The 16390-nt window shown below is 40.3% G+C and overlaps 1 protein-coding gene across 11 annotated transcripts in view; it reads right to left on the reverse strand.

The window, feature by feature from the left end:
- chl1b (cell adhesion molecule L1-like b) overlaps window positions 1-16390 on the reverse strand; it is a 712521-nt gene that overhangs the window by 154939 nt on the left and 541192 nt on the right. For all 11 annotated transcript variants that reach the window (XM_043708376.1, XM_043708384.1, XM_043708378.1 and 8 more), the window contains one exon: window positions 16253-16375. In XM_043708376.1, coding sequence (XP_043564311.1) covers window positions 16253-16375 — 123 coding nt within the window. The remainder of the gene's footprint in view (window positions 1-16252; window positions 16376-16390) is intronic.

Raw genomic sequence — 16390 nt, forward strand, 5'->3', positions numbered from 1 at the left:
ATCCCCTCCCCCACTTACCCATTGTACTCTATGCTACTTTCTCCACACCCCCACCCTCCTCTAGCTTATCTCTCCACGCTCCAGGCTCACTGCCTTTATTCCTGATGAAGGACTTTTGCCCGAAACGTCAATTTCGAAGCTCCTTGGATGCCGCCTGAACTGCTGTGCTCTTTCAGCACCACTAATCCAGAATCTGGTTTCCAGCATCTGCAGTCATTGTTTTTACCTAGTTATGTTGTTGTACCTAACTACATGAATGACAGCAGTTCAAGAAAGCAGCTCACCACCACCATCTTTACAAGGACAGTGACAAGGAACAATACAGGCTGATCTAAAACAGCAATATCATATCCTTGGAAAAATACAGCACCACTAATCCAGAATCTGGTTTCCAGCATCTGCAGTCATTGTTTTTACCTAGTTATGTTGTTGTACCTAACTACATGAATGACAGCAGTTCAAGAAAGCAGCTCACCACCACCATCTTTACAAGGACAGTGACAAGGAACAATACAGGCTGATCTAAAACAGCAATATCATATCCTGTGGAAAAATATCAGAAAAAGTTCCTCTTTGTCACTTTTCAACCTATCGAGTGTCTGAAGTACCTCCTCTTTATGAAAATGTTGATATATTTTTCTTCCTTGCTAAAGACACATGCAAGTTACTTATTTAGTACCTCTGCCATGTTCTCTGTCTCCACACATGAATACTTTTTTGATCTCAACTCAACCTATCCTTTCTTTACACCCTTTACTTTAGGATTCCCTTTTATGTCAACTGCCAATCTTATCTGAAATCCTTTCTCTGCTGGTCTTATTTCTTTTAACTTCCTTCTGAAAGGTCTACACTGTGCATTGTTAATTCTACCATATGCACTTTTCCTTCAGCATATATTGCTCTCTACCTCTTTTATCACACTGGGAGCTCGAGCTTTGTTTGTTTTAACTCCACCCCTCATGGGAAACTGAACTATTATCTCTGAAAAAGAAGCCCATTGTTCACTTACAGTTTTGCCCAACAATCTTCCCATTTCACCAAAATTCCCCACCAGGCACCACTCCCCCAACCCCCAACCTCCCAACTGATTAATTCTCCTTGAATTGCTCATTATTTTTTTCCCCCACGATAGATCATCTTATCCTTATGATGCAGCATCACCATCTTCAAAACATACCCTGTCACACCTGACCCACCACGTTCTCTAAAAGACACATCCCTGAGGTGAATAGGATCATCTGTATATGTTGTACACCATATAACACATGTATGTTGGAATATTTAGCAATCAGCTCAGCTCTTTACTGAACAAGACGCTGTCTTATGCCACAACATATCATACATTTATATAACTCTTCAGAGTATTACAAAAATTTCTACTGCCAACGTAGTTCATTTGAGCAGCTATGGTGAAATGTGGTAAATGCAGGAGCCAATTTACATCTTTAAAACTTTTCAAGATGGTTGTGGTGTACTCAGCTCCTGAGTGTGGGGGCCAGACACTCATGGGCTCCATGCAGTGGGTCCAGCTGCATTCCCACAGCATCATCATTGGCTTTCGAGTTCCATCCACGCTTTTGTTTCATTTTGGCTTCCCTGGGACCTCCTCCTCCTATGGCCTCCTGCAGGAGGCTGGAGATTGCCTATCTTCGACCTTGTTGCGTCCAGTGTGCCGTGACTCAGAGCCAGGACCTGGCCAGTGTGGGAGGAGGTGCGGGACCTGTGCAGCACGACCTGCTTCAGCATTAGTAACATGAACTTATTCAATATTTTACAATTTATACAGCAATGTATTCAGCAATACAAGAACATGGAAACATTATATACTTCTCACTGTACCTCGGCGCAAGCAACAGTATTAAATAAATCTAAATCTGCTGTAGGTGCCGTCCATTGATACCTGGTCAACAGTGCAGGTCTTTCAGGTTCCTTGGGATTGGAAGTGATTGACCTTGGTGAGTCCACCTTGGCCATCCCCTTCAAGGTTCTTGCAAGCAGTGCAGACGAGAGTGGGGACTGCAGGATGGTAAATAAATAGACCTCGGCAACAAGGTGCAGTGAGGAAATAGGAATGCAGGTACAGTCGGTGACAGGAAAATTACAGGAATAGATACTGTTCTCTGTAGCGGTGAGTAAGATTCTCAAAAGCTGTGTTCCCTGCCCGGTGCCACAGTGAAGGACATTTTCTCTGAGCTGGTGAAGAACCTGGAGGTGGAGGGCTCTTTGGGGTGGGAGGTGGTGGGATGATTGTTCACATTGGTACCAACAATATTGGTAGGATTAAGAATGTATCCTGGCTGAAAGAATTTGAATAGTTAATGAGCTAAATTACTTAGCAGAATCTTAAAGATTATCATCATGGGATGACTAACTAAATAATGGGCAAATTGACATAAGATACATAAAGTCAAAGAGTTGAGTGCATGGTTCAAAGCTTGGTGTAGCTGAAATAGGTTTCAGTACATGGGGCACTAGCACTGGTATGAAGGTAGAAAGGAGATATTCTGGTGGGATAGGCTTCCCTTGAGCCATGCTGGGGCCAGTGTCCTGCAGAGAGGGTAATAAACTATTGGGGTGGGGTTTGGGAAAGAGGAAATCCAAATCTTATCGTAGGCTTACAAAGTGAGAGAGTAAGGCAGCATTTCAGAACTACTATTTCAATAGCAATATCCAGAATCGGACAGGAAGGGACATAGTACCCAAATATAGGGTGTGTGTGTGTGAGGGGGGGAGGGAAAAAAAATTAAAAAGGGGACAAAAAGGCAAGATTAATCACACTTCAATGCATGTTGCAGTTGGAACTAAAGTGACGAAGTAATGGCAGAAACGCAATTTAATGGGTATGATCAGCAATAGCTATTACTGTGACATGGTTACAAGGAGATCAACACCAGAAATTAGAGTTTCAGGATGATAGGAGTTTTCAAAAGGACAGTCAAGAAGGAAAGGGTGGTAAGGTTACTTTGTCCGTACAGGAGAGAATGAGTTCAAGCACAATAAATGATCTTGGACATGAATATGACAAGAGTAGGAGTAATGTATAGGCCAGCAGCTGTATGGGAAAATAATTCAGCAATAATTAATAAGGGCATGTTAGAAGACAATACATTAAATCATGAGGGACTTGATTTTCATGTAGATTGAGAAAGTCCGATTGGAAGGGATGGCAGCGAGAAAGTATTCAAAGAATGTATTCTGGATAGTTTTCGAGAATAATCTGTTACAGATGCGAACCAGCAGGCTATTTTTCATTTAGTGATGCGTCATGAGGCTGATTTAATAAATGATCTCAGAGTTCAAAATCCCCCTGAAACAATGACAATAACATGGCAAAATCCAGCATTCAGTTTGAGGGGGGAGAACCTGGGTCAGAAGCGAATGTGCTAAATTTAACCAACATAATTTAAGGCTGAGGTTAAAGAATAAGGGCAGAGGTGGCTGCAGTGGACTGGGAAAGGAAATTAGCAGCAGAGATGGGGGTTGAGGAACACTGGCAGATTTGAGAAAATCATTCATGGTTTACAGTAAAGATTTTTTTCCCAGTGAAAAAGGATTCTAGGGGATAAGCAAATCATGGTTAAGTAGCGATGTTAGCATCAAATTGAAAAGAAAACATATTCAGCAGAGATTAGTGGTACAGCACAGAATTGGTGAATTTTTTAATGAACCAATAAAAAGTAACCAAAATATAATAAAGAGGGAGAAAATGGATATGAAGTAAAATTTACAAGCAATATCAAGACAGACAGCAAACTAACAGGGAAAGCAGATGAACTCAGGGCATGGTTAGGAACATGGAACTGGGATATCAAAGCAATTACAGAAAAATGGCTCAGAGATGGGCAGGACTGGCAGCTTAATGTTCCAGGATACGAATGCTACAACAAGAACAGAAAGGGAGGCAAGAGAAGAGGGGGAGTGGCATTTTTGATAAGGGATAGCATTTCAGCTGTACTGAGGGAGGATATCCCGGAAATACCTCCAGGGAGGTTATTTGGTTGAACTGAGAAATAAAAAGGGATGATCACCTTATTGGGATTGTATTATAGACCCCCTAATAGTCAGAGGGAAATTGAGAAACAAATTTTTAAGGAGATCTCAGTTATCTGTAAGAATAATAGGGTGGTTATGGTAGGGGATTTTAACTTTCTAAACATAGACTGGGACTCCCATAGTGTTAAAGGTTTATTTGGAGAGGAATTTGTTAAGTGTGTACCAGAAAATCTTCTGATTCAGTATGTGGATGCACCGACAAGAGAAGGTGCAAAACCTGACCTACTCTTGGGAAATAAGGCAGGGCAGGTGACTGAGGTGTCAGTGGGGGAGCACTTTAGGGTCAATGACCATAGTTTGATTAGTTATAAAATAAACATGGAAAAAGATAGACCAAATTTAAAAGTCAAAGTTCTAAATTGGAGAAAGGCTAATTTTGATGGCATTAGACAAGAACTTTCAAAAGCTGATTGGGGGCAGATGTTTGCAGGTAAAGGGATGGCTGTAAAATGGGAAGCCTTCAGAAATGAGATAATGAGAGTCCAGAGACAGTATATTCCTGTTAAGGTGAAAGGGAAGGCTGGTAAGTATAGGGAATGCTGGATGACTGAAGAAATTGAGGTTAAGAAAAAGAAGGAATCATATGTCAGGTATCGACAAGATAGATCAAATGAATCCTTAGAAGAATATAAAGGCAGTAGGAGTATACTTAAGAAGGAAATCAGGAGGGAAAAAAGGGGATATGAGATAACGTTGGCAAAAAGGGTTAAGGAGAATCCAAAGGGTTTTTACAAATACATTAAGGACAAAAGAGTAACTCAGAAGAGAATAGGGCCTCTCAAAAAATCAGCAAGGTGGCCATTGTGTGGAGCCGCAGAATATGGGAGAGATACTAAACAAGTATTTTGCATCAGTATTTACTGTGGAAAAGGATATGGATAATATAGCATGTAGGGAAATAGATGGTGACATCTTCAAAAATGTCCATATTATTGAGGAGGAAGTGCTGGATATCTTGAAATGCATAAAAGTGGATAAACCCCCAGGACCTAATCAGGTGTACCCTAGAACTTTGAGGGAAGCTAGGAAAGTGATTGCTGGGCCTCTTGCTGAGGTATTTGTATCATCGATAGTCACAGGTGAGGTGCCAGAAGACTGGAGGTTCGCAAACTTGGTGCCACTGTTTAAGAAGGGTGCTAAGGACAAGTCAGGGAACTATAGACCAGTGAGCCTGATGTCGGTGTTGGGCAAGTTGTTGGAGGGAATCCTGAGGGACAGGAGATACATGTGTTTGAGGACTAATTAGGGATAGTCAACATGGTTTTGTGCGTGGGAAATCATGTCTCACAAACGTGATTGAGATTTTGAAGAAGTAAAAAAGAGGATTGATGAGGGCAGAGCGGTGGACGTGATCTATATGGACTTCAGTAAGGCGTTCGACAAGGTCCCTCATGGGAGACTGGTTAGCAAGGTTAGATCTCACGTAATACAAAGAGAACTAGCCATTTGGATACAAAACTGGCTCAAAGTTAGAAGACAGAGGGTGGTGATGGAAGATTTTTTTCAGACTGGAGGCCTGTGACCAGTAGAGTGCCACAAGGATCAGTGCTGGGTCCACTACTTTTCATCATTTATATAAATGATTTGGATGTGAGCGTAAGAGGTATAGTTAGTAAGTTTGCAGATGACACCAAAATTGGAGGTGTAGTGGACAGCAAAGAAAATTACCTCAGATCACGACAGGATCTTGATCAGATGGGCCAATGGGCTAAGAAGTGGCAGGTGGACTTTAATTCAGATAAATGCGAGGTGCTGCATTTTGGGAAAGCAAATCTTAGCAGGACTTATACACTTAATGGGAAGGTCCTAGGGAGTGTTGCTGAACAAAGAGACTTGGAGTGCAGGTTCATAGCTCCTTGAAAGTGGAGTCACAGGTAGATAGGATAGTGAAGGAGGTGTTTGGTATGCTTTCCTTTATTGGTCAGAGTATTGAGTACAGGAGTTGGGAGATCATGTTGCGGCTGTACAGGATATTGGTTCGGCCACTGTTGGAATATTGCGTGCAATTCTGGTCTTCTTCCTGTTAGAAAGATATTGTGAAACTGGAAAGGGTTCAGGAAAGATTTACAAGGATGTTGCCAGGCTTGGAGGATTTGAACAAAAGGCAGAGGTTGAATAGTCTGGGGCTACTTTCCCTGGAGCGTCGGAGGCCGAGGGTTGACCTTATAGAAGATTATAAAATCGTGAGGGGCATGAATAGGAGAAAGCAACAAAAGTTTAGGGTGAGAGGGGAAAGATATAAAAGAGACCGCAGAGGGTGGTGCGTTTATGAAATGAGCTGCCAGAGGAAGTGGTGGAGACTAGTGTAATTGCAATATTTAAAAGGCATCTGGGTATATGAATAGGAAGGGTTTGGAGGGATATGGGCTGGGTCCCGGCAGATAGGACTAGATTGGGTTGGGACAACTGGCCGGCATGAAGAAGTTGCACCGAAGGGTCTACTTCTGTGCTGTATATCTCTATGTCGCTAAGAGCTTCTTTATACATATAAAATGAAAGTGAACATAGCCCTCTCAAAGATGAGGCTGGGGAAACAGGATAGAATAGAATAGAATCCCTACAGTATGGAAACAGGCCATTTGGCCTAACAGGTCCACACTGACCTTCTGCAGAGCATCCCACCCAGAATCATTCCCCACCTTATCTCTGTAACCCTGCTAACACATTGAACCTACACAAATGGATGTGAAGGGGCAGAGAGCTGACTAAATGCTTTGCATCAGTCTTCATGGGAGAAAGCAATGTTTTTGGAATGCAATCAATAAGTCATCAAGAGGCAAAAAGTGAAAAGGAAACAAACACACTATTAATCAAGAAAATGTACTGGGAGAACTAATGACCAATACAACCCCTGGACCTGATGGGATGCATCCTCGGATATTCAAAGAAGGAGCAACAGAGATAATGGATGCACTCATAATTGTTCAAGAATCCTTAGCATCTGGAAAAGTGCTGGAGGTTTGGAAAACTGTCAATATGACCCCTTTATTCAAGTAGGGAAGGAGGCAAAAAACCCAGTAACTGCTTCCCAGATCAACATCTCCTAGCTTAATGTCTGCTTGCAGAAAAATGTTAGCATAAGTTGTAAAGGATGTAACAGCAGAGCATTTATAAATACTTAATATGATCAAGCACATTCACCATGGCTTCATGAAGGGGAAATCATGTCTGAAGTTATTAGAGTTCTTTGAGGAGGTAACAAGCAGGGCAGATAAAGACAGATAAATATTTGGATTTCCAGAAGGTGTTGATTATGATATCACTGCCTAATAAGGTAAAAGCCCATGATGTTAAAGGTATTATGTTAGCATAGAGAGAGGATTAGCTAACTAATAGAAGACAGACAGTTGGAATGAAGGTACCATTTTCAGGAAGGTAATATGTAGCAATATGTAATGTGATATGGTTCAGTATTGGAGTCACAATTATTTACAGTACATATCAATGACTTGGATGAAGGTATTCAATGTAATACAGCCAAGTTTGAGAAGGACAAGAATTGTCTGCAGAGGGATACAGACAAGTTGGCAGGTGAAATATGTGGGAAAATGTAAGGTTATACATTTTGGCAGGAAGAAAGGAGAAGTTGAAGTTCTTTAAATAGAGAAAGACTGCAGAAAGATGGAAATGACAGCATTTGACCAAGTGTGGCATCAAGGACCCTTTGCAAAACTAGAGTCAATGGGATTAAGGGGCAAACTCTCAATTAGTTTGAGTCATATCTGGCACACAGGAAGATAGTTATACTTATTGGAGGTCATCATCTCAGCTCCAGGAAACCTCTGCAGGGATTCCTCAATTTAGTGTCCTTGGCCCAACTATCTTCATCAATGACCTTCACTCCATCTTAGGGTCAGAAGGAGAACATTGCACAATGTTTAGCATTACTCATGATTCCTCAGATACTGAAGCAGTCTGTGCTCAAACACAGCAAAACCTGGACAACATCCATGCTTTAGCTGACAAGTTGCAGTCATGCCACACAAGTGCCAGTAAATGACCATCTCCAATAAAGATAATCCAACCACTGTCCCTTGACATTCAATGCTGTTACCATCACATAATTTGTCACTATCAACATCCTGGGGGTTACCATTGAACAGAAACTCAACTGGACTCACCATATAAATACTGTGGCTACAAGAACAGGTCAGAGGCTCGGAATACTGTGGCAAATAAGCCATTTCCTGACTCCCCAAAGCCTATCCACAGCAAAGCAAAGTACAGTCAGGAGTGTGATAGAATATTGCCCACTTGTCTGGATGGGTGCAGCTCCATCAACACTCAAGAAGCTTGACACTATCGGTTAAACCAGCCAACTTGATTGGCACCACATCCACAAGCATCCACTCCCTCCACTATCAACGCTAAGTAGCAGTAATGTAAATTTTCCACAAGAAATTCATGAAAGATCGTAGACAGCAGCTTCCAAACCAATGACCATTTTCACCTTGAAGGTCAAGGGCAGCAGATTCATGGGAACACCACCTGTAAGCTCCCCTTCAAGCCACTCCTGACTTGGAAATATATCACCATTACTTCAGTGTTACTGGGTCAAATTCCTGGAACTTTGTCTCTCATGGCATTATGGGTCTACTTACTGCACATGGTCTGCAGCAGTTGAAGAAGGCAGTTCATCTCCATTAAATGGCAGAACAGACCCGATAGCTGAATAACTTACCTCTACTCCGAGACATGTGGTCTGATGGTCTCTCAATGGGATTGGAATATGGAATATGTATCCAATAATGTAAATTAATTTTGATCATCTTGACATAAGTTGAAATCACTTCAGTCTCTTTCAAAGAATGTGTCTTTTTAAAAATTCGATTCAAGTTTCAGTCTCATGAATTCAAAATCAATATCTGGCATAAGCATCAGTGCTTCATGACAGATTATTTTATTTTTTATTGGCATTGATTGAGGAGCAAATATTGAGCAAGAAGAGGTGCAAACGTCTTCAAAATATGCTGGATCCACCTGAGAGAGCAGACCTTTAAAAAATCTCCTCCATTAGAAATGAAATTACCTTTCACATCATATTGTGCATTAGGAAACTGTCAGTAACATTTGTGTCCGTTGCAATTACTGCAACTCTTGTAGCCAAAACTCTCAACTCAATTCACTGGAAGAAGGCTGGCTATAGAAGCATGAAACAAATCAGTTGCTCCTGTAGCACTGGGAGAAGTCAATCAAATATTTCTTTCCCTCTGTATATACACAGAAGACCAGAGTTATGCATGTACAGAACACAATTTTCTAAACAGTTACTGACAGATTTCAAAGTGACCACTTTTACACTTAAAGTATAGGAAACCTGCTCAGTAAATAAAGACTGTCCTGATGAAATCTGAATAACCACCAAACCTTCTGATACTGATTTTTTTTTTGATGCACTTCCAGGAAAGTGTCCACATTAACTGAAACACAAACTCTATCAAAAAGTGAAAAATGCACTGAACCTTTTTAAGTGTACCTAGAGGCCAATATATGGTGCATCAAGGAAATATCCGTGCCATTCTGAATCAAAGGAGCTAATTATACTTGGCTTATGTAAAGGATACTCCTGTATTCAGTTAATACAACAGCATTTTTAGGGGTAAGAGAGGGTCTTGTATCAAAGAGATCACAAAAAGTAATACAAGATTCTGAATGCAAAGATATATGCAACTAAGTGCCATGAGGGTATGCTTGATACAAATGTAAACTGAAAAGCACTTTGCAGACATTCAGCTACTTTGGAAATGTGATAGCAATATAACCATTAATGCATTACAGTTCTGAGTCTAAGTAGCTTTAATGTTCTACTATTGGAAATGACCCTTTACAAACAATTGATATTACTTTTCCATCGTGAGTAGCCTTGGATTATAGAAAGGACAATGACATGCCAATATCATTGTTTTACAAATATTCAAACAAACACAAAAAGGAAAACAGCAATGCAGTCACAAAGCTTTGTGGTCATGCAACATGATATTTATATTTAGATAAGACTCCTGTTAATTTGAATAATTTCACTTTTCATCTTGCCTCTGGTGTAATACCAATAAGGTACATCACATGAAAACAAATTTAATAGTCTGAAAGCTTACAAGTGAAAATATCTGCTCCACATAAAACGATGTTTCAATACCTCTGTGAACAAAGTAAATGAAACTTCTCACAGTGCTGAGCGATGACTCCATGCACAGATAATGAGAGTTATTAAAGATAGTCTATGCTGTCATTAGAACTGATGAGTGAACATTAGTCAAAGTAAACACTGATCAACAATTTGAGGCAAACAAAAAGCATGGCTGTCAAGTATAATTAAAATGTCTCATTGATCTAAAATTCAGCCTGCAAGCTTGATCATTTTCTTTTCGTAAAAACCAGCAAAATTGAAAAATGGAGACACTGTAATTTACATACATTTGGAAACATTACTCAGACTTTCTTGCAATTGTTATAAACAAAGGACTTACAGAACCCATCAGTCACAAATCTTGTCAACTTAAATCCTAATCATACCTAGAAACTGCACGACTGTTAAAAGGCAACTTAAAATATCATCATTGGATATAAACCATACATACGTCCTTTCTTTGACCTAACTTAACTTCCTACATTTATTTTCTCATGTATTCAGCTGTTTATGACCTCCACTGCAAGTGATGTAATGATCTACTGGCAACGATTGGTTACAAATAGATAATAAAGCCTGAATGGATTTTCTAAACTGCACAAAATAAAACTGGTAAATATATACTGCTTCTTGTTCATATGCTGTTACAAATTACACCAAGTTTTTGTCTTCTTAAAATCATTATTTGCATGTAATGTTTTGTATTAAAGTGACAGTTGGAGAATTAAACTCCTTGCTTGCAATTTTGTTTTAGCCCTGCAGCCATTCTGCTTTAACAAACATCCTTGGATGATCAAAAATCAAATCCACTCACTACATGCATTAAGAATTTTGCAAATAGTTGAATACAGTACAATGTTCCCAAATAATTATTACCATTATATCAAGAAGACAAATAATTGATTATACCATAACAGTTATTTAAACTTTGAAAATTATAAGATTAACTTGATAACAACTCAGCATGGTTTGTTAGAAAATGTGCTCAGTTTCAACTTACTGCAAGATTATTAAATGCTACGGTGGCATTATAGCATCACTAAATCTGGAGTAGCTGAATTAAGTTAAATTTTACCTTAAAACCTGTAAAACAGGTCCACAATTACTAATTGGAAAACAGGTTTCCCCTCTGGTAGAATAATCGCCCAAAGAGAGAGTCAGAATTGCACAAGACCAAATACAAATATCAAATTTAATCATTAGAATATATGATCATTTTATTTGCATGTACAGAAACAAACATTTATTCATAGAATAACTGAGCAGGAGTAGACCATTTGGCCCGAAAAGCCTGTTCTACATACCGTATGGTCATGGCTCATCAACCAACTCAATAACCTCTCCATGTCCCCTATCATCCCTTTAGCCTCAAGAATTATATCTGACTATTTCTTAAAAATACCCCATGTTTTGGCCCGATCTGCATTCTGTGGCAAGGAAGTCCACAGGTACCCCATTCTCTGGTTGAAGAATTTTGTCCTCATCTTACCCTATATCATTAGACTCTGACTGTGTTAGTAACAGCTTGCACTGAAATAGCATTTTTAAAGTTTCGTAATGTTATGAGACACTTTAACTGCAGTGTTCCTGAACCACACAATGACATTTAAGATGGAATGACGAAAAAAATGTTTTAAAAGAATTAAGTTCTAAGGAGTGCTTTCAAGGAAATAGAGGTAGAAAGATTGAAATATTCAAAACAGAATGTCAGAATTTAGATCCTCGGCAGTTGAAAATCTGACATCCAATGGTATAGCAATTAATTTTGTGTAAGACAATACGATTGGAGGAGTGCAGGATTTCAGAGTTGTAGGTCTGGGGTAAGTTACAAAAATAGTGAATGGTGAGGCCCTGAAGGATTTGAAACAAAGTTGTCAACTTTAAACATGAAGGATTGTGAGACTTTGAACAAAATTGGCTGGCAAACATGAGGATGGGGCACAGGATGGTGATGGGGAAGAGGTGAATAGCACTAAGCACAAGTCAGGGTCACTGTTTCACTTTTCAGGTTATGTGCACATCTGCCTGCAGAGGAAATGTGATAGTATGATATGCAGGCCACTCATAAGCTTGTCTCCTCCATGTCTTGTACATGTATGGGAGTGCAGTAGCCTAAAAAGCATGTTACTGGCACCACAGATGGAAGCAAAAAAGGTAACATAGCAGAAAAAACTGGCAGCAGAATTTCACATGAAGTTCTTGTTATTACTATTAATCACCATATTTGTTTGCTCTCCTCTCTTTCAGACTAATCGCAAAACTTTGAGACCAAGGTTTTGGCTCTGCCCCCCTGCAACTGGATCCACAGCTTCCTGGCCCGCAGTCAGTGAAGATAGACATGACCTCCTCCACAACAATCCTCAACACTGGCAGCTGCAAGGATGGGTTCCCTGTACACCCACAACTGTCGTAGCCAAATTCCAAACAAACACCATTGCAAGTTTGCTAGTGACTCCACCGTGGTAGGATGGGTATCAAACAATGATAAGTGAGAATACATGAAGGAGATAGAGGGCTTGGTGATGTGGTGCAATGGTAACAATCTCTCTCTCAATGTCAGAAAACAAAAGAACTGATCATTGACTGCAGGAAGAAAGGAAAAGGACACATCTCTATCTAAATCAATGGAGCTGAAATGGAGAGCATCAAGTTCCTAAGAGTGACAATAACTAACAATCTGTCCTGGACCTCCCAAGTAGCTGGGACAGTCAAGGAGACACAACAACACCTCTTCTCCCTCAGGTGGTTTAGGAAATTTGGCACGGCCAAAGAACTCTCACCAACTTCTACAGATGCACCAGAGAATGCTTTCCATCTGGTTGCATAAGGGCCTGCTACGGCAATTGCTCTGCCCAGGACTGTAAGAAACTACAGAAAATTGTGCACACACCAAAGAGCATCACGGAAGCCAACCTCCCATCCATGGACTCCATTTACACATCTTGTTGCTGCGGAAAGGCTGTCAACATCATCAAAGACTCCATATATCCCAGTAATGCTCTCTTCCAAACTCTTCTGTCGGGCAGAAGGTATAGAAGTTTCAGCACACGCACCAACAGGTTCAAGAACAGCATCTTTCCTGCAATTATTAGACTGCTTAATCTTTTTAACTTCAAATAATGGTGATCCTGCTTTGTGCAGCCATAACCTTTTTTGCTTCCCTCTGTCGAAGCATGCTACGACTTGTATATCCTTTTTTGTTATGATCTGCCTGCACTGCTTGCAAAACAAAGTTTTTCACTGTATTGAGGTACGTGACTACAATAAATCAATCACAGTTCATCCAGTACTTTGGAATGTTCAGTCTATGGGCTCACATTATTTTTAGTGGTTAACTATAGGTCCAGAACTGATCTCAGAATTATGTCATCATTCTATTCCTCCATCTGTACTTTGCTTTATTCTTGTGCCTTATTAGAGTGCCTTAAGAAGTCTTTATTTAATTCACTGCATCAATTTGCTAATTTTAAATAGAATTTTCTCTTGACATATCTCATCACTCCTGAGGAAGGGTCACTCAACCCAAAAAGCTAACTCTGATTTCACTAAACCTGCTGAGCTTTTCCAGCAATTTCTATTTTTGGTTTTGATTTACAGCATCCACAGTTCTTACGGTTCACATCATTCCCCGTATTGCTTACATGATCCACCTCCTTGGCGGATATCAAAGAGAAATAATTAGTTAATGGTCCAGAACTTAAAATCTCCAGATCATCAAAGACCAGACATTCCTCCAAAGTTAAGTGCTGAGACCATGCTGAAGTCTCACAATCGTGGCCTTGATGGGAACTGCCCAAGAAGGTTAAACCTCTGATTGGCAATTCCCCTATTTTCAGCATTCTCTTAAAAAAATAAATCTCAAATCTGAGTTGCAGTTGGAAATGTTGGACAGATTGGATGTACAATCCTGGATAGTTGCTCAGGAAATGACGCCCCAAAAAAAATCCTATTTTAACTCCTGTATAATTCTGTAACCACCCCGGTCACTCAGACTCCCACTCCCACTACACACTGATTCTCCATTTGACACTCTGACTCATGCCCCACCTCTTTGCCCACCTCATCCCCCAATTTAACTACCACATCTGATCCAATGTGGTGAATCCAGCTTGCAGCTCTCATAACCTGACTACGTTCTGACCCGACCTAACAATTCCTTCCTACCTGACCTGACTACCCTCCAACTCATCTTCCTACTTGTCCACCTACCATTCTCACCCTCTTGCCATCCTACCCTATTTATCTGACTCCATATCATCCCATCCACTGATTTCCCCCACCTACCCATCCTATTATCTTTTCCACCATTCATCCACTCACCCATTCACTAACACTTCAATTTTTACCCATTTAGTAACATTCAGACTGGACATTTTAACATACTTTAAGCAGCTCATGCTGTAAGCAGGTGTGCATGGCTTGTCTCCCTTCTTCCCTTTCCCAAACATTACTTCTGTCCAATGGAGGTTATTTTGGGATTGTACGCTCCTTAGTTTTGAGCTGATCTCAGCTTCTTCAGGAAAGGGTGGAGTAACATCAAGGGCTCAAGAAATGTAGGCATGAAATGGCAATTTGGTGGTGAATTCAGTTCAATGGTAGATCCAGGCCAATGTTTCTGCCACCTGTTTTGGAGCTTTTGGCTTATCCTGTCCATTCTGTAATGCTTCCTTAATGAGGGATGAGACAAGAACAAAGCATTGTACAGATGGAGGAAAAGAATGATGACGTAATTCTGAGATCAATCCTGGACCAACAGCTATCCACTGAAAATAATGTGAGCCTGTAGACTGAGCATTCTGAAGTACTAGGTAGACTTTGATTGATTTATTGGAGTCACATGTACCTAAGTACAGTGAAAAACTTTGTTTTGCAAGCAGCACAGGCAGATCATAACAAACAAGGACATACAGTGCCTCGGGTGCTTCAACAAAGCAAAGCAAACAAGGTTACAACTGCACAGGAGATGCACAAAGCAAGATTAACATTATTTGAAGTTAGTTTCTCAGAGCTGTACCAAAGACATTGACCCCAATAGCTATCCACATGCAATGTCTTTATAGTTTTTCTCCAAAAGGTCTTCTTATCTCCTCTAGGTAGAGAACCTCTGTAACGCATCCATTCTCTGTTTGGTTGCCTCTAAGTACTGCATCAGCCAACCTTGGAGTTTTATTTCTCTTATGTTGTGCTTTTCTTGTAGCTTTCCATGGAAAATTTCCAGAGGCTGTTCTGGCCAAAATGCAGTTCTCATTTTAGAGATGCATGTTAGGTCTACCAGTTTCATACGAATATCACCCTCTGCTCAGGCGTAGAGTCATCCTGCAACTTGTTTCACATTGACTGCGCATTACAATCATGCAAACAAGGAAGCAGTACTAATTGTGAATGTGAACCATTCTGTGTTTTATCATGCTTCAAATGAATCCAGTATTGCTTTCAATGAAGCTCATGATGTGGAGGTGCCAGTGTTGGACTGGGGTGGACAAGGTCATGAGTCAGACAATGCCAGGTTATAGTCCAACAGGTTTATTTGAAATCACAAGCTTTCAGAGCTTCACCAGACAAAGGGACAATGCTCCGAAAGTTGTAATTTCAAATAAACCTATTGGACTATAACCTGACATGGTGTAATGTCCAGGAGATAGTGAGGACTGCAGTCCAGATGCAGGGTTATGCCCGAAACATTGACTCTCTTGCCGCTTAGATGCTGCCTGACCTGCTGTGCCTTTTCCAGAACCACACTTTATTGACGTTGTCTGACTTCTGACAATGGAGCTTATGGTTATCGACATTTCATTGTTATTCCAGGGTCCTGGTTGTGTGCAAATGGGCTGCTGGATTTCTGATGTTAAAATACTGAATATATTTAAAAAGTATTCCATGAGCCATAATGCATTTTGGGATTTTCTGACTTTATGAAAACATAAATTTGATTTATTTCTTTTATCGTCTGATGTTTAATTCTAACCAACATATTTACAGTAAAACCAGTTTAGAATAATACAATATAAAAGTAAAAGAAAGCACATGAATTTGATTGGCAAGCAAGTTCATTAATCTGCTATTTCTACTTACTCAACTGGTACTTCAGCAAATAACCAGTAAGAATGCCGTTAGGTTTTGCTGGCGGTCCCCATATCAGAGTCACAGAGTTTTTCGCAAAGTTTGCAATTTGCAGAAAGGCAGGCTGCTCAGGGACTGTCAGAAATAAAA

This window comes from Chiloscyllium plagiosum, chromosome 18 (assembly GCF_004010195.1).
Source record: "Chiloscyllium plagiosum isolate BGI_BamShark_2017 chromosome 18, ASM401019v2, whole genome shotgun sequence".
Taxonomy (NCBI): domain Eukaryota; kingdom Metazoa; phylum Chordata; class Chondrichthyes; order Orectolobiformes; family Hemiscylliidae; genus Chiloscyllium; species Chiloscyllium plagiosum.